Raw genomic sequence first — 24,183 nt, 5'->3', positions numbered from 1 at the left:
CGTACCAATAGGCCCCAAGTATGTACCAAGAATTATGCTTTTATTTGACCTTTTTTATTTTTTGTTTGATGTATGTGACCTTAACGAAAATGATGAGAGGATATTACTTAATGTCATTCATTTGATTTTAATTTTACTCTTTTAAGAAAATTGCTTGTTTCCCTGGGTTGGAATTGTCATGGTGATGGTGGTGATGATGATGATGATGATGATGATGATGAAGAGCAGTTATTTGCACTGATTATGCATTGTGAGGAATCCTGTGAATTGAACCCCACATCAGACTTTACATCTGTTCTCAGTGTTGAGAGTCAGATATCTTCTGTATATAGTTTGACCTATGTATATATATAATAGTGTATATATACATATAACCGTTTCTCATCACTTTGGCCTTTCTCTTTTTTATTTTCATTGACAGGCATTGCTAACTGCATTGTGCTTGAAACTGAATTTAGATATGTACAGCTTCGGTATCTATGAAATGAAAAATTCTGGAAAATTACATCTATGGATAAAAAAACTGCTTCCTTTGTCCTGTCATGTTTTTATCAACATTGTGTTGTATTGGGGATATTTGGGAATGTGCCATGATTTTATAATCAAATCCACAAAACTCCTCAAATCTTTATTCACATAATTGAAATAGGGACCTAGAAAGAGTGCCTGACTGAAAAAAATATCATTAAATACATTTTATTAAAATTCATCCTAATCCTTATTATATTCATCCTAATCTGTAATTGATTTCCAGTATTTAGGTAATTAATCTTTAAATAATAATGACTAAGAATCCAGATTAAATTCAAATTCAACAATATATTATTCTGCAGTATGTCCTTCCTTTATGTCCATGTACTGTAGTCCTTTAAGTCTGCCTTAAATACTGGTCAAACCTTAAACACAGACAAACTGTACTACCAAGGTAACATAACAGGACACCACTACAGAGACACTTATTTCCCTCCTCATTCAGATTTTATAGAATCAGTCGGTGTGCTAAGATTAGACTTGTCTGATCATTTATGGTGTATAATTCATATGAAACATAATACACTCATCATCAGGAATATAAATACACAACATGTGACTATTTATACAAATACACCATTTGATAAGACATATATCAACATATATGCAGAATGGATGATTGGGAGCTGGTTACCAAGCCAGGAGCATTTTACTGTGAAATACAACACATCCCTGATCTAAAAATAAAATGAAACAAAAAATTAATGTGTAAATCATCCAGATATAAATACATCTGCATTCAACTGTTTTTGTGTTGTAGTCTTCTCTTAAAGGGAAACGAGTGCGCCACAGTCTGATAGTTTGGAACATGACGTACAAAAAGGAAGAAGGGACCGGGACCGGGTACTCAGTCCCTTGACCCAGAGCACTGTAACCCAGTACATGACCCAGAGCACTGTAACCCAGTACATGAGCGCATCCAAAGCACACAATACCTCTACATGGTAATATGGACTTCAGCAGTGGGATGAGGACAACCCTGCAAACGCATCTCTATGGACTCTGGTCCAGCAGGCTGCGGTACTCACTGGGCATCAGTAGCTCTCCTTATACAGTATGTGGCTCATATAGGGAAAGGCACACTTCAGTCTCAATCACAAACTACTACCTGATCAATAAAGGAGGCAGCTGTTGGAAAAAAAGGGGCCACCATGGATTTAAATGTTCTAGTAGCAAATATTTTTTTGTGTTTTGTGGACTTATTTTGTGTTGAAGGAACATTATATTACTTTACAACATATTAGGCACTTACTTGAAATGGGTAATTCTTAAAAGTTGCCATATGTGCATGAAAGCATATAAAATAAAGCAAGTTAACAGCCTGAAACAAAAGCATTAATCAACAAATTAAACATTAACTGAAAGAGACTGCATTGATATCCAGTACACATCCTTTAAATCTACAGTAAAAATAAGATAGTGTTGTGTCAAGTACAGTATGCTTGGAAATAGTCCAGTGAGAGTAGTGTGTTTAGTGGAACACACTGCAGGTAATCAGGTGTGTGTGTTGAGTGTGTGTTTGTGTGGTCAGGACTCCCAGGGGTAAAGTGCTCCGTGTCTTCAAACGTGGCTCTAGCAGGGAGGAGTCTCCTGCAGCTTTGCCATCTGAGGAGGCTGAGACATGGCCCACATCAGGGCCAGATCCGCTCTGGCATCGGCTGCTCTGGCCTTTGGAGGCTCCCGGCGCTCCAAGCCAGCGGAGGGGAAAGCCTTTACCTGACCGCTGAAACTCCTCCTGCCATAGCTGTTGTTGCTGCCTGGGGGGGTGCAGTTCACAGTCTGACCTACAGGAGGCAGCGTACGACTACAGAGCTACATTGAACCTGAGCACCATGTTCACTGAGTATGTCCTTCATCCACGCTAAAGGGAACCAGCCACAGGAGTTTAACAAGCTGTGTGCAAACATACACACACAGACGTACACATAAATACACACACATTACACAATAATCCATTCTCATCTGAGAGTCAGTGTGGTCATCATGGCTCCTGCTAAGGGAGTTACCATAGCACGCTAGCAGGGAGTAGCTCACTGAGATCCTGATTTCTTCTCCAGTCTCTTCCTGGATCGAGGGGCTCATGCTGCCCTCACATTGGTGCACAGAAGGAATGGGGTGGGGGGTGTCCAATCAGTGGGTGGGGCTATAACGAGTTGCTATGCTGTGATTGGTCCGCAGTGCTTCTTGGTTGCTGTTGGGGAGGCACTCCTGTGGGTTAAATTAATGAATGACCATGTGAACAATCCTGTAGAAAAGGTTTGGCGCAGTCTTCAGTACATTTTTTTTAAACTTATGATTTTAAAAACTACTCTCTTTTTTCGTACAGTTGTAACTAAGCTTGGTAACTGTATTCCTTGGCCTTTTAACAATTCAGATGTGATGAGCAGACGTTCATCACCTTCCAGGCAGGTGAGTCCAATCCAGCCGTTGAGGCAGGTGCACTGGCCATTCCTCTGGTCACACTGGGCGCCGTTCTCACACTCACAACTCAGAACGCAGTCTGGCCCGTAACGGTTCACTCTGCAGTCTGAAAACACACACACACACACAACATATTTGCAGTAGCAGTGGGTTTATAATCTTGAATTTCCCCTGGGGATCAATAAAGTATCTATCTATCTATCTATCTATCTATCTATCTAATCTGCTGCTGTGACAGTGCAGACTGCAAACCTACATCAATGTGTCTGTCTCTCCACAAATGTGGGACATTTTAATACAGTACAACTACAAGAGTGCAGCAGTTTCAGTGAGATTCATGATGGACTTTTCCAACAATGATGCTTCTCCATAGGAGGACATAATAAATTACATTCAATCAGCAATATGACTGTAATGAACAGTGTGTCTCATCTCACCTGTGTCACACCTGCTCCCTGTCTTCCCCGAGGTGCAAAGGCACTGGCCTCGGACGGGCTCGCACGGCACACCTTCTGCACACTGACACACCTGAGAACAGTTCTGCCCAAACCGTCCCTGACCACACTCTGGTAGAGAGAGAGAGAGAGAGAGAGAAAGAGAGAGTGGCACAGACACCAGGGTCAGAAGGACAACAGACAATACAACCAGCCATGCCATGTCAAAACTGAATACTATGTAGGCACAGCACATTTATACATTTACTGTATAATGATGTCTGTTACTCTACGTGACTAAATATCTTGTACTGCCATGATGAACACGCGTTCTCTCACACTTTCCTGCAAACTTGCCCGACTTAGCAACAGTAACTATGGGACTGATGGGAGGTGGGGCTTGGGATCGGTCAATTACATGTTCAGTCAGTAATGGACACATTTCACTGCATTACTTCTGCTGTGCATTTCTAGCTCAGTGCCCTCTTGACAGAGTTTGGTGCGGTTGGTTACCTTTCTCACAGCGTATGCCCTGGTATCCCGGTGGGCAGACACAGTGGCCTGTGCTGGGGTGGCATTTGGCGCCGTTGAAACAGTCACACCGTAGCTGGCAGCGTGGCCCGTGCCAACCGGCTGGACATGCTGGAACACACAAGTGCACAGGTAAAGGTGCGTGCAGATACACCCCAACAAACGCCAACGAACCCCAACATTCTAAAGTAAGCAGTTGTTGGTTGCAGTCTAGAATGTTTAGAAAACCAACAGCCAGTTTCACACTGCCCCCATAGTAAGGACCTGTGTCCACCAATCACGTTTGTTTGCGCCGACGGCGGCTATTTTCTATACAGATTCTGAAGTTCAGCGTTCACATCCGTCAGAGCCCTCGGCGGAAAAAAGCCCTCAGCGCTGACCGTTTTGTTCAGCAGCGCTCAGATTGCTGAAAGTTGAAATCTGTTCAACTTTGTGGACAGTGCTGGACTCGTCAATGTCACTTCTCTCTCGACGACCGATCAAAACTTCGTAACCTAGCAGCAATCAACACTTGACCGAAGCTGTCAGCGCAGAAAGCGTGATTGGTGGACACAGGCCCCAACTGAAAAGACTGACTTCAGAAAATGTCAAACAGGCGTATCATGTACAACAATGTATATCTGCAAGTCAATTTGGATGAATTGCATTATGATGTATATTTGTGTGGCATTTTGTGAGTGCGTATAAGCATCTCACCGTGTTCACAGCGGTGCCCGTAGTACCCTGGGGCACACTGGCAGGTGCCCATGACTCTGTCACAGGTGCTGTTGTTCTCACAGTCACACCTGTGCACACAGCTGGGCCCAAACCTCCCCTGTGGACACTCTGCATCAAGCAATACACAAAACCATGGTTAGTTATAGATGAAAATTCACAATGTGAATTTTGCTGCATTAGTGTTGTTAAAGTTTGCTATGGGAATCAACTCTTAAGCACACGCATTACAACTGCATTTTATGCTATATATTGTGCTTTGCAAGAAAGTGACACTATTTGTTATTACATTACTTTACATTCTATTCAACTGTAATTGTGCAGACTAAAGGTTCAAAGACAATACTGATTGACTATGACATACAGCTAGCATCTAGCCAGTGGTGGAAGAAAAAGCAGTAGTTGCAGTAGTAGAAAGAGATAATGCACAGGAATCATTCAATACATGATTGCATTTGTTACACAAAAGGTGTGTGTGTGTATGTGTGTGTGTGTGTGTGTGTGTGTGAGATAGATCATTACCTTTTTCACAATGTAGTCCCATCCAGCCCAGTTGACAGGTGCAGTTTCCAGACACAGCGTCACACACACCACCGTTACGGCAGTGGCAGCGCAGAGAACAGTCGGAGCCATACCAGCCTGGAGCACAGCCTACATTAAATAAACACACACACACGCCCGCAATGAAATAAAGTATACAGATAGAACCACGTCTCCCATTCCACTAAGACAGACACACATTTCCATAGATGTATGTATGTACTTGTAGCCTAGATATACATGCTCACACAAAAACACACAGACACACAGATACAGCCACATGAATACACAAGTAAACAAATCATCTGTGTGTACATCACCTACATCACCTATAACACAATGGCCACACATGTCCTGCGCCATTCTCCACTGGCAGCTCAGGTACACATACACACCTTGGCCACAGTCCTCCCCCTGGCGTCCCGGTGAGCACACACATCTGCCGGTGACCGGATCGTTCTGGGCCCCTTCTCCACACAGTGCCACGCTCGCACAGTCCTGCCCGTAGAGTCCCACTGGGCATGCTGCAAACAGGCCAGGGCACAGTGAACACACAGCTCAGGCATTCACACCTCTCAACAACTGCCACAGCACAGCAGCATTGCCTGTTCTGACCCTATTCATTCAATCAGGACTGGTGACTGGTCCATGGAAACGCAAGTCATATTAATTGCCCTCAGCCATCCATGAGTATGTTTATGGACTGACAAAGCTGTGATAATGAGTACAACCAACTCACACATTTGTATGTATTTTTTGTGTGTATTATTGTGTATGTCCATCCCCAGAACACACACTTCAGTCTTCCCCCACTGCTGACCTGACCCAGAGCAGTGGTCAAAAGCATAGCTGTATGGATGGACATGCAAAAAGATGCTTCCTTAACCACCTTAACGGATACTGCAAGTCCAGAGAGGGTTTGATGAGGTCTAATATGCTGTCCAAAAGATGTTGGCATTAGTGCTGTAATGCCATGCTGCAGATTGGAGCTGTACTTACAGACGTTGCAGTGGGCACCGATGAAGCCGGGCGGGCAGCGGCACGTGCCATCCGTAGTCTGGCACACTCCTCCATTCTGGCACTGGCACCTGCGCTCACAGTTTGGACCGTACCAACCCACCTCACACTCTGGTCAACAGACAGACAAGTTCTGGTTGGTCATTACAGTAAATATCTCTGTAACAGCCTTACAGAGAATCTTCATTAATAATGGCTTTGGGAATACAAGAGTATAAGAGGTCTTATAACAAAGGAAACTGGCCTAGGTGAGGATATCCAGGTAGAAAAAACAACAGTGCCTCACATGATCATTTTAGCGTCTGTGTACATCTCACAAAACAACAGTTAGCCGAACAACTTAGTTCTGAAATAGTCTGATGCCTGAGCTCCCTATAAAACATCTCAGAAGTACTGACATTTGCACTCTGCAGTCAAGTATAAAAGTATAATGTTATAATCCTCTGTTGAAATACATGTTACAAATGTGCAAATGACCAAAAAAACAAATTGAACAAATTGAACAAATTTGCCTTTATTTGGATAGGACAGTGAAGATTGGCAGGAAGTGAGTGGGAGAGAGAGAGATGGGGTGGGATCGGGATATGACCGCAGGTGAGATTCGAATCTGTGGTCCCGTGGGCATTTGGACCCATACATGGTATGGGTGCTGTAGCCTGTTGCGCCATAGCGCCCCCTAAATATATACATATGGTGTACAATACAAACGAGAGCTGAATAAGTGTCTTAAGAGATTTGAGCAGCAGCACACTGACCCTGTTTGCACTTGGGGCCTCTGAAGCCGGGGGCGCAGTAGCACACTCCTGACACCGGGTGGCACAGCTGGTTAGTCTCAGAACACTGGCACACCTGGTTACAGTTCAGGCCAAAGGTGCCAGAGAGACAAGCTGCAAAGAAAAAAAAACTTTTACAGTTTTTGGTATGAGTGTAATGTGTATATATTTGTCAATGCGTTTGTGTGAATGTGCATGTGCATGTGCGTGTGTGTGTATCAATGTGTGTGTGTGTGTTATACCCACTCTGCTCACAGCCATTGCCAGTGAGTCCAGGGTGGCAGCCACACTCCCCAGTGATGTGATGACACGAGGAGCCTGGAGAACAGGAGCACCTGTGGAAACACCCTTCACCATACGTCCCCGGGAGACACGCTACACACACACACACACACACACACACACACACACACACACACACACACAAAGGTGTACTTCTATTTCTAAATGATGGTAGAAGAAACACATCTTTTGCCAAAACAAAATATCCCTTTTCTTTTCCATTACCATTCAAAAGAGAAAAAAAGTAAAGTGTGTGTGAGTGTGTGTGTGTGTGTGTGTGTGTGTGTGTGTGTGTGTGTGTGTGTGTGTGTGTGTGTGTGTGTGTGTGTGTGTGTGTGTGTGTGTGTGTACTCACCTCTGTCACATTTAGGACCCCTCCATCCAGGTGGGCAGATGCAGACCCCAGTCACATGGTTACAGGGGGCTCCGTGCTCACACACACACCTCTGCTGGCAATCGGCTCCAAACATGCCCGCTGGACATGCTACTCAGTACACACACACACCCCCACACACACACACACACACACACACACACACACACACACACACACACAAATACACAAACATATGCACATACACTCACAAGTCAAACTAAGACATACACTAAGTCAAAGACCTATGCATAATAATAAAGTCATGCATACACACTCCCAGAAATGACTGAATTAGTACTGAATGGTTATAAGACACTGTCACCTACTATGTGAGAACCTCTCTTTCAGAACTTACAAAATGAGCCGAGGTGTGTGTGTGTGTGTGTGTGTGTGTGTGTGTGTAACAAATAAGCTTAGCCAGTATCATTTATATGTCTGTCTCTCTCTCATGGACTCACCTTTCTCACAGCGCTCTCCTACCCATCCAGGGCTGCAGACACACTGGCCCGTCTGCCTGTCACACTGCCCCCCGTTCTCACACTCGCACCTCTGTTGGCAGTCTGCTCCAAACTGGCCAGGCACACATGCTACACAAAACACACACACACACACACACACACACACACACACACACACACAGTACATGGACACACACACACACACACACACACACACACACACACACACACACACACACACACACACACACACACACACACACATATACACAGACAGGCATGCACGCATACACACACACACACACACACACACACACACACACACATACAGTAAATCAATGTCAGAAGCAGGATCTTGATACCACTTAAAAGAGCCATAGGCTGTTCCCATGAGGTATCTCTGCATCTCCAGTGACCAGCTGGTCTGGGAGATGATAAATGGCCGAGGAGCCGTGATACTGAGAAACATGACAGCACACACAGACCCGGGCCAGACATCATACGCAATAATGATCCCATGATCTCAGCTTATCCCGGGCATCTAACCGCATCATAAATCCACGTCCGGTAGCCGCAGGCTAGCAACTCGAGAGGGGAGACGGGGAACAGGACCCTGGACATGAATGAGCTCCGTCCAAGAAGCCGCTGGTATGTCTGACCACTGAACCAAAACCCAAACATGCTTCTGTGGAGTCCTCCCGCTGATACTACACAGACTAATGCATATACTGTATGCTTGTTCTCGTGTGTACTGTATGTGATTGGTTGCATGTGGCGGTGTGTGTGTCTGTGTGTGTGTGTGTGTGTGTGTGTGCCTTGTTGAGTATGCAATAGTGTATGTTTCTCTGTGTGCAGTACATTCGTGTTTGTGTGTGTGTGTGTGTGTGTGTCAGCACACACTGGAGTAGTAGGCGGTTAGCTCTGACTGAGACGTTTTACGGGGGAGGGTGGACCGGACACTAGGGGTGGAGTGGAGCCCCTCACTCTCGGGGTCCGGGCCAGCCGTCTGCGGTCATGGCAACAGCCCCGCGGCACAGACAGAAGCCCCGGCATCTGCCAGACGTTAGCGGCGCGCAGAGTCGATGAAGTCAACACCACGGTGGGAGCTGGGCAATTTGCTCAAATGGGCTCTGTAGAGCAGCAAGGAGCTGGCCGTGCAGGGTCCCCACACAAAGCTCTCCGTTTGGGGCTCCGCTTCTCCACAGCACTGGCCTTCCCGGGCCGGTTAACCAGACACAACCCAGCTAGGAGCCGACTCAAACACAGACCTGGCCCTGAACTGGCCCTTATCCTCTCCAGGCCCGGGCCATGAGTCCTGACTTGGAGAGTACCTGAGAAGACGTCACTGTGTGCATCCCATATTCCTGTCATGTCATGTGCATCATATATCGGGTGATTGCTGCTTTGGGCATTTCCCTGTGTGTGTTAAACAGTCACAGCACTATATTGGACTAGAGGGCCTGAGAACCTGAACTGGAGGGCCGGATCTATCTAATATTTAACAGTTAATCTGGGGAAACGATTCCCTCTGTCAGATCCATTATGTATTTGGAGAGTGGTTTTGGTGGTTTCTGTGTATGGTTGATATGAGATGTGATTGATGTCTGAGTTTGATGCTGGTTGACTGTTGTCGCCACTGGTTACGTGAAGTATTTTTTTGGTAGGGTGAAGCATTTTTCTGGGAGAGGATGAGTAAGACATTTGTGTGAGAGTGTGTGTGCATGCGCACATGTTTGTGCGTGTGTGTGTGTGTGTGTGTGTGTGTGCATGCGTATGTCTATGTGTGTGTATGTGTGTGTGTGTGTGTGCATGCGTATGTCTACTGTATGTGTGTGTGTGTGTGTGTGTGTGTATGTGTGTGTGTGCACGCGTATGTCTATGTGTGTGTATGTATGTGTGTGTGTGTGTGTGCATGCATATGTCTGTGTGTGTGTGTTTGTGTGTGTGCACGACACGTGTATGCCTATGTGTGTGTGTGTGTGTGTGTCTTACCCAGCTCACAGGCGGTGCCAGTCCAGCCGTGGGGGCAGGTGCATCGACCACTGCTGGGGTCACAGGTCCCCCCATTCTGACAGAGACAGCGCTGAAGACAATCTGTGCCGTGGAACCCCTCCACACATGCTACAACACACACACACACACACACACACACCAGTGGTAAACTAGTGATTCTCAACTTTTTTTTGAACAACCCCTGACCTCATCATGACACCATAATCTCCCTGCTGGATACACACATTTAGTTCACTCACATAAACATACACACATACGGAACACACAAACACAAATCAACTGTCAACTTGGCTTACTTCATCTTCACATGGCAGACATTCACACACACACACACACACACACACACACACACACACACACAAACACACACACACACACACATAAAAGAGCTGTACCAGAAGCCCTCAACCAGCATCTCTCTCCCCAACTTCAGGCCAGAGTAAACAGACGCCTACAGTAATTTCATGTTCTCATGATCTGTTCAAACTGGAGTTGAGGTTTTCCCATTAGTACAGCTCATTTCACTGGGTACACTTGGCCTGAGAACAATGATGGGATGTTACTCCAGAAAACAACCATGTGTTTCTCCTTTCGACTTTTATACTGTCATTGACTTTATAGCCTAACGGGACTAAAGCCTAAAGAGCGGAACATCCTAAATACTGATCTCTTGTGTGTGGTTAGGTAGGAAGCACTTTACCAGGTATGTGCTGTATTTGGAATGGAATCACCTTTGCTAGAAAATCAAGACTCAGCCTGGAACACACCATGAAGATGAACAGACAGGTACCTAAGCAAGCAACCAAGCCAACAGTGCACAAGTCTCTGGTGTACAGCAGTGCACAAATACAAACTGCTCCACTAGCGTGTTGTGCCTAACAACACCCCTTAGCTGTTCTAAAATCAGTGTAACCTACGACCTCTCGGGGCTTATTGCTTATAAAACATATGTTTGGAGCTCTGATAGATGTAACAAACTAAACCAAAGGTGCTGAGCTGCTCCACCTCTCATTCTCTCACACACACACACACACACACACACACACACACACACACACACATACACACACACACATACACACATACACACACACACACACACACACACACACACACTTACCCTCTGAGCAATTCACTCCTTTCCAGCCTGGCGCACACACACACTGTCCACTCACTGCACTGCAGGTGGCATTGTTCAGGCACACACACTTGTGGGCACATCCTTCCCCATAAAGACCAGCAGGGCATGCTGTGAATGACAGACGTCAGAGTTGAGCATGGACTGTGTGGTGGGTGGACCCAGACTGCAGACTACACTGGGCCACAACTGGGCCAGAGCCACCTCCTGTCTGGGGACTAGACAATCGGTGAACCAGCTTTGGTTCACCGAATGTGCATTTTTTACCGGAAGGAGGCACCTCAACAGAAGCACTTATAGGTGATAATACACTACAATACTGGGGGGTTGTAGGGATGGTCACTCACTCTGATTACACTGAGGTCCAAGCCAACCCGCTGGACACACACAATCCCCAGTAACGTGGTTGCAGCTCCCTCCGTTCAGACACACACACTTCTGCTGACAGTCAAGACCAAAGAACCCCTGAGGACACGCTGATGATGGGAACACACACACACACACGCAAATAAACAAACATATAGTTTTATGTTAGTAGAAAACACTTACACTTGTAAAATAAAAATAATTGATGCACAACAACGTTGCTATAAATGTATTAGACCACAGAATGAGCACATCTAGACTGGATAAACACGAGGAGTGGACCAGTATCAGGGTTTGGCCTAAAAAGATGAGAGAGGAGTTGGCAAGAGGAAGATGGCTGGCATCAGACTCACGTTTTTCACAGAAGGTTCCAGTCCAGCCCACTTTGCAGGTGCACGCCCCACTGACATGGTCACAAGACGCCCCGTTGTCACATTGACACCGCTGGCGACAGCGTGGTCCAAAAGAACCTGCAGGGCATTCTGGGTAGCAGAGAAGAAGACAATAACTGTAGGAGAATTCTTGACTATACTAATTCTAACTTCAGAACAGTGGAAATCACTTAATGAGAACACATTTATGCTGGTTGATACAGGCTGTGTCCACATCCTAATTTTCCTTCAATGTAAGTTCAGATGTAAAATATTTGACTTGGTGCTCATAAGTTCCTACATCTTATATCAAGATCAAAAAAATCTAGTTAGTATTGTTTGAGAGTTTGACTTATTTTAAGACGTCTCATCCTGAAAATAAGCACATTTGTCTGCCAGTCCATTGAGTAATTTTATCTTAATAAGACTCCTTAAATTAAGTCAAAATGATCTTTCAGAGGGCACTAGGTAAGTCTCTACTATACTCTACTCTACTATACTAAAAACAATACCAAATAGATTTTTTGATCTTAATATAAGATTAATAGCACTTGGTTAGATTTTATTTTGTGCAGTGTTCACATATTCACACATACACACTAACCTCCCGGTGACAAAGAATAGAGCTAAAGGTTCATTCATTCGTTCGTTCACTCATTCGTTCACTCATTCATTCATTACCTCACTATTATAGCAAATGACCACACTATAAAAACCTGCTTTAGTAACAGGCGTGTGCTTTCTTGGGTTATTGCCTGCCTACACAGACAGTCAGATGAGAGACAGGCACGTCACTCACTCTGGTCACAGCGGTCCCCAGTGAAGCCGGCTTCACAGTGGCACATGCCGGTCACTGCATCACAGCTCCCGCCCCCGTTCCTGCAGTCACACGCCTCAGAGCAGTCTGCCCCCCACTGGCCAGGGTCACACACTGCAACCACACAACATCAACAAACACACGTACTGAGATGGAGAAACTCTGACTATGAATCATCGAAACATTCAACATATGCCATGTAAAATAACTATCACTAAAAAAATCACTAAAACCTACTAATGAAACAACATACTTTCAACCACACAACACATTGGTGACCACCATAATATCCATCATTATACACATTACACAAAACAAATACAAGTAGTTACTGTTGCTTCTACAGTACAACCAAATTAAGTTTCAGAAAATCCTTTTAAAGCTTTAAAGCAAAACTCTTAAGAGCTGAACAGCTTTTCTCTACAATATAATTAAGGGTTTACAACAAGTTAATCAACGCTCTGATAATTGAGTGATGGGGCTGTGCAATTAATCAAATTTCAAACCCTAAGAAATAGAGTTTTTGGAAATAGATACAATTTCAACTCATACAGCACATTGATTCACGCTGCTTCTTTAAGTCCCGCACTCCACACACCCCTCTCCTCTGCTCCTCTCCTCTATGCACAGGCCACTCAAGCAGTTTTGGGTTGTGAGTGTGTGGGCTCCTAAAGTCGGTAGCATCATAAACCACGGCGAAATTGTAAGCAATTAAGAACTGCTAAATTTGTTACTATCACTGTCAATCGAGGTGACCAAATTACTCAGAGAATTTATGGTAAATTGGCTAATCTAACGTTAGTACACGCCTGTTTTTTTTTTTCAAATCTGGATGACACAGCCTGTCTATTAGCTTCTACTAGTGCACAGGAATAACAGTAGGCAAAGGTGAATGCTGCCATTAGATCACTAACACTGATTGTTAGCTCGTTCAGTCCCAATGGATTATGAACATACGCAGGGGAGACCCTCATGAATAATCATTAATCGATAATCAAGATTACAATTTTGACCAAAATAATCGTGATTATGATTTTTGCCATATTCCAGCAGCCATATTGAGTGATGCCACTCAGCTGCAGACTGCTACGGAAATCATCACTGAATGGGGTTCAGCTCTGAGGGGGTACAGATGTAACACAAAAGAAAATCAACAGGGATTCAACATAACATCACTGGGTGACAGGCTGCTTTTGAACTGTTATGACGTTAAACCACTTCCTCATCCAACATTAACACTACTGGTATACTCCAATGGAGGCAGCCCAGTGAGTGATTACCATCGAAATCTAACACACTGACAGCCATGCTATATTCCTGGCATGCCATACAGGCTGATGTTGGTTTGATATGTTGATGGTGGTGTGCCATGTTTGTTTTGGTCAGGTGGCGCTGTAACCTGACTCCGCCAGATGGATTGCTTCGCATTTGCTCCGCATATCCATCTGGGAACTTTACGTTGGAGAACTTTTGGGAAGGGGCGAAAATACTGGTTAGCTGACTGGATAACCAGTCAGGATGGTCTCAAGAGGCTAGCGGCGCTGTACCTTTCCTGCAGTTGTACCCGGTCCACCCGGGGGCACAGTGACAGCGCCCGGTCACAGGGTGGCATCGTCCGTTATTCTCACACACACACCGCTGCTGGCAGCCCTGCCCAAAGCGACCAGCGGGACATGCTACACACACACACACACACACACACACACACACACACACACACACACACACACACACACACACACACACAGAGGAAGACACAGTCACACACACACGCAATCTTATAATCAAGCCATATATTGTATTTTCATTCAATTTTATGAGAATTAAAAAATGGCCACATTAGCATGGTCTCTGAAAAAACTGTACATTCTATGGAAATGTTAGACCCCTAAAACGTAAGTTCAACCCCAGGGGCATGTACCGTTCTGGCAGAGTCGTCCCATGTAGCCAGCGGGGCAGAGGCAGGTGCCGTTCTGTCGGTCACACACTCCTTTGTTCTCACACTGGGGGCACTTCTCCTTACAGCCTGGGCCCCAATGCCCCTCCTCACACACTACACAGGGAACAGCCACGTCACACACTCCTGCAAAAGCACTAGGCCTGTAGTCCTGGTGTGTGTGTGTGTGTGTGTGTGTGTGTGTGTGTGTGTGTGTGTGTGTGTGTGTGTGTGTGTGTGTGTGTGTGTGTGCATTCAACAGGCCCTATAAACAGGCCCTATAAATCCTGTGTAGCTGATGCGTAAATCTGCAACCTTCACCTTGAACTCCACTCCCTCCTGTGGCCTTACTAGGTCTAAAGCTCATCGCTTTTATCACATTGTCAAAGGATCAAGTCATTGTATCTAAAAGTCAACATTCTTGCTTTTCGCTTACGCAAATGGAGGCAGTATGCTTTGTAATTTGAATGCCTGAATTAACAGCATGCATGTCATATCAAAATTGGTCAGTCAGTCAGACATGCATGGCTTTGTTGATGACCCTCTGCTGCTCACCCTTCTCACAGCGTCTCCCGGCGGTCCCGTTCACACAGAGGCACTGGCCCGTCACCTTGTCACAGGGAGAGCCAGTGCAGTTACAGGCCTGGGAGCAGCCCTGACCAAACTTCCCCTCAGGGCAGTCTACAGTGCACAGAGACAGACAGCACATCACACTCATAAGAACCTCATAGGGACATCAGACTGTATCAAAACCTGTTAGAATGTCAATGTACAATACCAGTTACCAGTCTAGTCTTAGTCTGCCATATTCTGTCAGATATGAATCTACTGTGTATTGTTTGCACTAATCAACCTGTGAATCTATCACTTTTGTACTATTTATTTTATTTGTTGTGAACCTATAGCCTTTGCACTACAGGTAACAGATCAGGTGTGATAAATGGCCAGTGCACGCTGTATACTCTATTTGTGAGATGTGTGATGCATGTGAAAGCAGTGTACCCTGATCACAGTTGTCCCCCCTCTTCCCAGCAGGGCACTGCCGTTGGCATGCTCCGGTCACGTGATGACAGCTCACGCCAGACGGGCACTCACACTTCCTCTGGCAGCCCGTGCCATAGGAGCCTGGGTCACACTCTGCAACCACACACACACGCACACACACACACACACACACACACACACACACACACACACACACACACACACACACACACACACATACAGTACAGCATGTTATTAGTCATATTAACATGCCAACGGTATGCTGAGAGGTGTGTTAAAATCAAGTCAAGAAGTTAAATATATCCTGAAACATACAGTATGTCTGCATAAGCACACCAATACTATATAACTATACAGGGCATTAATGCAACTAACATTAGCATCAAAGTTAGCATAATGACATAACATCTCTTACTCAATAAATATGTAGCCTACTGCAGAAAATAGAAGTGAATGCTTTGAGAAAGAAAAGCAAACGATAAATCATAAGAGAATTCTGTATGAACTCACCTTCCTTGCAGGTGTCTCCTTGGTAACCAGGTTTGCAGGAGCAGGTGCCATGGCGACGGTGGCATTCCAGAGTGTTCTCCTGGACACACTTGCACTCTTCCGAGCAGCCAGGACCAAACGCCCACTTAGGGCAGGCTAAAGAGGAGAGGAAGTGGAGGAGGAGGAGGGTGTGCAATTAGCCACATGAAGAGGAACAGACACTTTATCCCACAATAGCAAAGGGCAACAAAGGATGTAACTGGCATAAGGGAGCACACAGTGTGCATTGATTCCTGGTGGAAAGATTGGTTAAATCACGTAAAAATATCCAATGTGTTGTAGCAATCCAAAGAACTACAGCATGGAGAGTGATCCCTCCAGGTCATTTTGTCTAATATGTAATATAATGATGAACAAAAATGGGAAAATGGTTTTATAAAGTGATCACAATATAAATCTCAATGTAAAAGTTATGAAATGATGATGTAAAATAATGCAAAAGTTACATCAATTGCAAAAATGTTAGTATAAAAGTTGTATGGATATATAAAAGCTCACGTAGATGGCAGAAGCGTCCGTATAGGCCCGGGTCACACAGACATGCTCCATAGGTACGGTGGCAGCGGCCGTTATTGGCACAGTTACACTTCTTATTACAGTTCTTCCCATACAGGCCCTTAGGGCAGCCTGTGGAGATGGAGACACACACACACACACACACACACACACACACACACACACACACACACACACACACACACACACACACACACACACACAAAGATATGCTGATATGATGTAAATAACACATTTATTATCAAACACTGATCTATTTTGTATTTTTGTTATTGCTTCATTCGACTGTTATTATCATGTTGTAAGTGTGTTATTAACGTGTGTAGAGCGATGTGTTGGCATGTTGTGATGGTACACTCACCGTCCTCACACAGCTCCCCACTGACGCCCGGCGGGCATCGGCACTGACCGCTCACTGGGTCACAGCTGGCACCATTCTTACACTTGCAGCTGTGAGAGCAGTTCTTGCCAAACATGCCCTCCGGACAGGCTGTAACACACACACACACACAACACACACACACACACACACACACACACACACACACACACACACACACACACACAGATAGTTCATAGTTCACAGAGAGGGTGTGCATTTGACAGCATTAGCTGTACTAAAATCCTGATGCAATGTTGGACATGGGTTGTGCACTTTGACATGTTAGGAAGTTGGAGTATGGTCAGGGTAACCATTGTAGAGAAGTCCATTGAAAAACTTGACTCTTTACATCAGTTCTCTGTGCTCTCAATGTGAAACCGATTACTTATTCAAGTAGCTTTGATTAGATTACATCCATGTCTTCCCTGCTGATGGCAGTCTAATGTACAGTACTGCTATCTGCTACTGCCCATTGTTTAGTTGTGTGACATGCATGATATTTTTTTTGCAAAACACTTCACAGGTTTGCAAAACACTTCACAGTTTTATGTGTAGTGAACTTTATTGAATTGACTGGAAGTGATTTGATTTCTCATATTTTGAGTTAGTTTGACTGTTTGGGTTTACACTGTACAGTGTAACAAGCACAACAAATCCCATATGCCCCATGCCTTGTGGATATGTGTGTGTGTGTGTGTGTGTGTGTGTGTGTGTGTGTGTGTGTGTGTGTGTGTGTGTGTGTGTGTGTGTGTGTGTGTGTGTGTGTGTGTGTGTGTCTCCAAAAGTTGAACTCACTCTGGTTGCAGATGACGCCAGTCCATCCGTTGGGGCAGAGGCACCCACTCTTGTGAGAGTTACACACTCCTCCATTGGAGCAGTCTTCACACGTCAGACTGCAGTCCCAACCAAACGTGTCATTCACACACACTTAAAAAAAAAACAGATGGAAAGAGGGTAAGAAAAGAGAGGAGGGGGGGGAGAAAGAGGGCAAAAGAAGGAGACAGGGAAGGCAACAAGGAGATGGACAGATCAGCAGGCAGGCCCACAGACAGACAGACAGACAGACTGATAGATACATAGAAAGACTAATACATAGAAACACACAGGCAGACATGTTGGCATTTGAAAAGCTACTTCCAATGTCACACAACAACCCACCCCCTCCTTCCAAATAAAACAGCATAAAAGCCTCACAATACTGTTCCCATTTCTACTGAGGCTCTGGGTCTTGTCCTTCCTCGAGTCGTGCTCAGAGCAGCTTTGAGAGTGTCTGCTGCGTGTCCAACCAGCTTACGATCTGATCCCGCTCCCATTAAATGATCTCTCTGAGCGTTAATTGGCTTTGGCCTCTAAGCTGGGAGATCTCACAAGCTGAGGCCTCTTAAACTGGTGTGTGTAAGCCATGGAGACTTAGCACCATTTAATACACCAAGCTCCAATGTGTCAGCAAATCTCTCTAAGGGAACATGATTTTGTGTGTGTGTGTGTGTGTGTGTGTGTGTGTGTGTGTGTGTGTGTGTGTGTGTGTGTGTGTGTGTGTGTGTGTGTGTGTGCGTGTGTGTGTGTGTGTGTGTGTGCATTCACAATATATGTGTTTGTGTGTTCAGAGAGAGATTGTATTTATATATATTACCATACTGGTGTGTATCATGCATGTGCGTGTGAGTGAGAGAGCTTTACTTTTGTATTGGTCTCATAGTTCCCCAGCATCTAGCTTCTGAATATAAATTGGTGTCTACTGTATGATCATTAGTAATGTGCAGGTCAACCCATAACCGGCGTGTACAGTAAGATGTCCAAATAACATCACATATCGGGTCAAAATCGCTAGAAAGCAGCATTCTATAAAGAGGAATTAGGGAAATGATACATAAGGAAACATTGTCATGGCTATAATATGCATGCAATCACTCAGCCTACACCTACATGTATTGTTCAAAGTTGAACAGTGATTTGCGGGTTGGGTTGGGTTGGGGTCGATGTGTAAGGCACATTTTGGCAGGTCAGGCAGGGTGGATTGAATCTCCTAATGGGTCAGGTGGGTGCAGGTCATAAAAAAAAAACAACTAACGCATCAGTGTAACATCCCTGGACATTCAAGAGCACCTGACCCCATGTTACGGCCAAATTTGCGATGGATTGTTCAAGAACACAATGTTGATTGGTTAAGTTGTTCAATGCCAGGAGCAGACCCGGAGCAGACCTGGCACTGGGGGGGGGGGGGGGGGTCACACTAGGGGCACAAAATCTGTGCCCCTAGTGTGACCACCATATAGGCTATTACGTTTCTATTTTGTTGCTATTTCACATAGATATGGTCTTCTTTCGATAGTTAGGCTACATCTGCAGAAAACTCACAGAGCCTCTCACGCACACACTCCGTAGCCTAGGAGAGCCTACTTGAATCAGAACAAGATTGTTGTTCTGGCAAGTCATGCCACTCCGTACAGCACCTGGATTTTTATTTCTGACTGTTTATCAGGCCTATTTGTTCATTTGTTTGTTCATGTCTGTCTGTGCTAAGTTCAGGTACGCTGCCAAGGGACGTCCAGCATCTTGTTTTAATCTAATTATTTTAATTGTTAATATGTTTGCTATGTCTCTGTCTGTCATAATGTTACCATCATATTGTTCAATCTTATTGTTATCATTACTGTGTGATATCATATGTGCACTCAGTTCATATCAAAATGAGCTATATAAATAAACTTGACTTAACATGCAAGTGCGCAGCAGTGAGTCCTTAAGAACATAGTACATAATACATGACCGTGCCATTGCGTGTGTGTGTGTGTGTGTGTGTGTGTGTGTGTGTGTGTGTGCGTGCGCGTGCGTGTGTGTGTGTGTGTTCGTGTGTGTATCCTACCATATTTCTCCTTGAGAGTGCTCTCTGCACGCAGTTCGCCAGCGTCATCCTCGTAGTCGTCATAGCGCTCCAGCAGTGCCAGTGATTGGTCGTAATCCTGGAGGAGTGTGAGTTGTGGCCGGGGTCTTTCCACTATTGGACTTCCACTCAGGGCCTCCACTGTGTTTCCTAACACTACACGTACACACACACACACACACACACACACACGCGCACACACATGCACGCACACACACACACACACACACACACACACACACACACACACACACACACACACAAACACACACACACACACACACACACACACACACACACACACACACACACACACAAACACACACACACAGTTAAACATATGGTTTACAGGGTAACACACACAGACAAGCTCACACATGGGTAGACAGGCAGAAACACACACACACACACGCAGACTAACTACATACACACTGGGGTACCAAGAGATTATAGTGACTAACAGAGGCAGGAGCGACGGTCCTCGTCCAGGCGGTGTCCACGGCGACAGAAGCACTGAAAGGATCCAGCCGCGTTCTGACAGGTGTGATCACAGCCTCCGTTCTCAGCCAGACACTCATCCACATCTGCACAGAACATCAGCAGAGAACATCAGCATTGGTGACAGTAGCAGAGCGCTAATTAGGACAATCGGGAGAATTCCTGGTCAGCTGGTAACGTTTTTGAGGCCGAGCCATTACTGTGAGTGTGAGATTAAAAAGGCATGATATCACTGGTACAGTAGGGCTTTGCTGCACCCTCCAGTACCCTGGGATGTGCGATCGTAGCCCCTCACTCTCTCTCCCAGCAGACCTAGTAATAATGTGTAACAACTACGATGAGCTGACATGCTGCTATGAGATGGGTAGGCTACAGACTACTGAAGAGTTTAGATGAGCGGCCGCTGCATGTTTTAAGTAGCCCTGGCTCTCCCCCCGCTAAGAAAGGAATCAGGCCAAGTTTGGTCACACTCCCATCAGCATCCCCGTCCCCTGTCTAGATGGGGCTGCTGGGGCTTGAAATCTCCCAGTAATATTTAGTGTCCCACCTTGCAAGATTTTTTAAATTCATACCATAATTTCACAATACATACTATTGATTTATTACAGTGTAGCTGAATTGTCCTTGGGCTGATTACTCAAAGTATCACACTATGTAAGTACACATCAGTACATGATAACCAACAGACTCAGGATCAGATCTATTGATGCCATTAGAGCCAAATGTCTTCCACAATCATTTGTTATCTGACGTGTGTTTTCACTTGTTTTTATGTGTTTTCATTTCCCTTTGCACTGAAGAGTTCCACATTCTTGCCTAGTCACTGTGTGACTGGTAATTAGAGTTGAGAGGAATTGTGGGTAAACATCTTAATGAGGGTACTACAGGGTCACCCAGCAGGGGCTCCGCTGCCTCAGGAACTCGGGGCGGATCGTACCATCACAGCTGCAGCCGTCAGTGTTGAGGCTGTAGCCTGCTGAGCAGTAGCACTCGTAACCGCCAGGGTAGTTGGTACAGTCTTGCTGACAGCATGAGCTCCCGTCCCCGCACTCATCAATGTCTGCAAAACACACACACACACACACACACACACTAACAATTAACATACTGACACAGATGTGCGCTTCAAAATAAACACACACTCCCAAATGAACAAACTGACACAGATGTGAACTCAAAAATAAACATCCACTTATAAATCAACACACTGACAGATTTGAACTCCAAAATAAACACACACACAAGCAGGCACGCATGCAAGCACACACACACAAACACACACACACACACACCCACCCACACGCACACTAATCTGAACTCTGATTCAGATACAAACAACACTTAAAGTATAATCCTAAAACATATAAACAAGTGAACACACCCTACAGATAAAGATGGACAGAGATTTACATACACTACCAGTCAAACGTTTGGAGACACTTAGAAATTTCCATTACACGCCATTATAGACAGAATACCAGCTGAGATCATTTGTATTGTTTTTTTTATCAGGGCAGCATTTTTATTGTAACGTTATGTGCTTACATAATTGCAAAAGGGTTCTTGACTGTTGTAGAATTAAATGGCTTATCTTCTGTTAAAAGGCACATTCTGTTTACTAATCTGATATCATTAATCTAAAAGGCTAACTGAGAAAACATTGGAGAACCCTTTTGCAATTATGTAAGCACATAATGTAATCTGAAAAGTTTCTGCCCTGAGAAAAAAAACAACGCAAATGATCTCAGCTGGTATTCTGGCTATAATGGAGTGGAATGGACATTTCTAAGTGTCTCCAAACTTTTGACTAGTAGTGTATATAGACACGTCGGCGTCACATGCAGGAGTACACTAACACACACAAGCACAAATACACACAAACACAATTCACACAGAAGGTAACTTCTAAAATAAAACATATTTTTAGTGTATTTAATGAAAAGATTTACCAATACAGGTCTTGAGGTCATCATCTAGCCGGTAACCTTGGTTACAGGAGCAAACTGGTCCATTGCTGGAGTGCTGACACGTATGAGAGCATCCACCATTATTAGTCTCACAACTGTTGACTATCTCCATTTCAATCCCTGTCGAGCACACGCATGAATACACACACACACACACACACACACACACACACACACACACACACACACACACACACACAAAGCAATAAACAGTAAAATTAAAATAAATACATTAAAGTTGACATTAAAGTTGTTTTTTTACAACATAATAAATATTTTTCATTGTCCTGTAACTTTATGGACGTTACTGTTAACCACACTATAAAATCGGCTTTTTCAGAGACCTGAACTTAACCCTCACAGGAAGGCCAACAGTAAGAGCTACTACAGATCACTTGGCCCATGCCATGAGTGTGTTGTTGTTTGCCAAAACCATGTGCAGACCCCAAAGTGGCCCCACGCTACGAGAACATTTTGACAAAGTGACCAGTGTTCAGAGACATGTACGCCAATGGCAGAAACTCGAAATGTGTTGCTAATTTACTCCATGTATAACACGTGACATTAAACAGTGCATCAATTACCACTAATGGCCAGCAGTCCCGCTAAACGTATTCCTTTTCCAAAACAGTGTACTGGGCACATCTGAAGCAGAGTAAACATGCGGCTATTATTGACCAGCGTGAAAGAGTACAGACTCACGATAGCACTGCTTGCCATCTGTACCCAGCTCGTAGGCGGCGCTGCACACACACACGTAGGAGCCAGGTGTGTTGTGGCAGCCGTGAGCGCAGTCGCCCTCTCCTGTCACGCACTCGTCAATGTCTGTGTGGCACATACACAAACACATATTTACACAAGCGTAAACATACACAAACACATATTTACACACGCGTAAACATACAGTACACCCACACAACATGTGGAAAATGTGGAAAATGACACACCCAGACGTGCATGCATACACAAACACACACACACACACACACACACACACATACACACACACAAACAATACAGCACAGCACAGCAGCAGCACAGCATAGCAAAGATTTCACATGTAGTCCTGAGTTTCTCTACCGAAACTGAAAACAAACCCTCTGCTCAATATAAATAAATAGATTAGATCCTGAAACCATCAATCCCTGGCCTTAAATGAAGACACACACAAACACACAGCGCATATTAAAACTACTGTGTATATGAACCCTTTGGCCCCACAGCTAACACATAGTAGCTTTCCAACTCACCTTGGCATGTCTTGCCATCCACTGCCAGGGTGTATCCTGCACGGCAATCACAGTGCGCCCTCCCACCATCGCTGTGGCAGTCATGCATGCAGCCGCCATTTCTCTGCTTACATGGGTCCAGCACTGCATACACCACATACAGATAACGGCAGATAAAATATACCTGTATTATATCACACACACACACACACACACACACACACACACACACATAGTATAGTACTGTATGTCACTGGAAAGGGTGTAACTGGAGCTTTTACAGGACAAGTTGGACCTTGACTGTGTCTCAGAACAGACACGACAAAATCTGCCCTCCCATTGTCCCTTTCTCACATAGTTGCTGTGTCTGCCTAGCCTCTGCCTGTCAAACAGCTGGACAGAGAACCCACAGAGAGAAGGGCCATTCACAGGCAG

At 44.9% G+C, this 24,183-nt stretch overlaps 1 protein-coding gene across 2 annotated transcripts in view; it reads right to left on the bottom strand.

Moving 5' to 3' along the window:
- Positions 1–675: 675 nt before the first annotated feature.
- Positions 676–24,183, bottom strand: part of megf6b (multiple EGF-like-domains 6b) — a 103,909-nt gene continuing 80,401 nt past the window's right edge. For both annotated transcript variants that reach the window (XM_042088401.1, XM_042088402.1), the window contains 31 exons: positions 23,770–23,892; positions 23,222–23,344; positions 22,502–22,639; positions 21,490–21,612; positions 20,516–20,638; positions 20,037–20,210; positions 17,966–18,097; positions 17,150–17,278; positions 16,771–16,899; positions 16,234–16,368; positions 15,721–15,855; positions 15,274–15,399; positions 14,704–14,835; positions 14,330–14,458; positions 12,765–12,896; positions 11,948–12,076; positions 11,576–11,704; positions 11,211–11,339; positions 10,070–10,198; positions 8,078–8,206; positions 7,599–7,727; positions 7,208–7,336; positions 6,944–7,075; positions 6,171–6,299; positions 5,567–5,695; positions 5,154–5,282; positions 4,614–4,742; positions 3,900–4,028; positions 3,390–3,518; positions 2,930–3,058; positions 676–2,739 (listed from right to left, as the gene is read on the bottom strand). In XM_042088401.1, coding sequence (XP_041944335.1) covers positions 2,675–2,739; positions 2,930–3,058; positions 3,390–3,518; positions 3,900–4,028; positions 4,614–4,742; positions 5,154–5,282; positions 5,567–5,695; positions 6,171–6,299; positions 6,944–7,075; positions 7,208–7,336; positions 7,599–7,727; positions 8,078–8,206; positions 10,070–10,198; positions 11,211–11,339; positions 11,576–11,704; positions 11,948–12,076; positions 12,765–12,896; positions 14,330–14,458; positions 14,704–14,835; positions 15,274–15,399; positions 15,721–15,855; positions 16,234–16,368; positions 16,771–16,899; positions 17,150–17,278; positions 17,966–18,097; positions 20,037–20,210; positions 20,516–20,638; positions 21,490–21,612; positions 22,502–22,639; positions 23,222–23,344; positions 23,770–23,892 — 3,986 coding nt within the window. In that variant the 3' untranslated portion in view covers positions 676–2,674. The remainder of the gene's footprint in view (positions 2,740–2,929; positions 3,059–3,389; positions 3,519–3,899; positions 4,029–4,613; positions 4,743–5,153; positions 5,283–5,566; positions 5,696–6,170; positions 6,300–6,943; positions 7,076–7,207; positions 7,337–7,598; positions 7,728–8,077; positions 8,207–10,069; positions 10,199–11,210; positions 11,340–11,575; positions 11,705–11,947; positions 12,077–12,764; positions 12,897–14,329; positions 14,459–14,703; positions 14,836–15,273; positions 15,400–15,720; positions 15,856–16,233; positions 16,369–16,770; positions 16,900–17,149; positions 17,279–17,965; positions 18,098–20,036; positions 20,211–20,515; positions 20,639–21,489; positions 21,613–22,501; positions 22,640–23,221; positions 23,345–23,769; positions 23,893–24,183) is intronic.

This window comes from Alosa sapidissima, chromosome 4 (genome assembly GCF_018492685.1).
Source record: "Alosa sapidissima isolate fAloSap1 chromosome 4, fAloSap1.pri, whole genome shotgun sequence".
Lineage (NCBI taxonomy): Eukaryota > Metazoa > Chordata > Actinopteri > Clupeiformes > Clupeidae > Alosa > Alosa sapidissima.
This window is presented reverse-complemented; position numbering and strand designations above follow the sequence as displayed.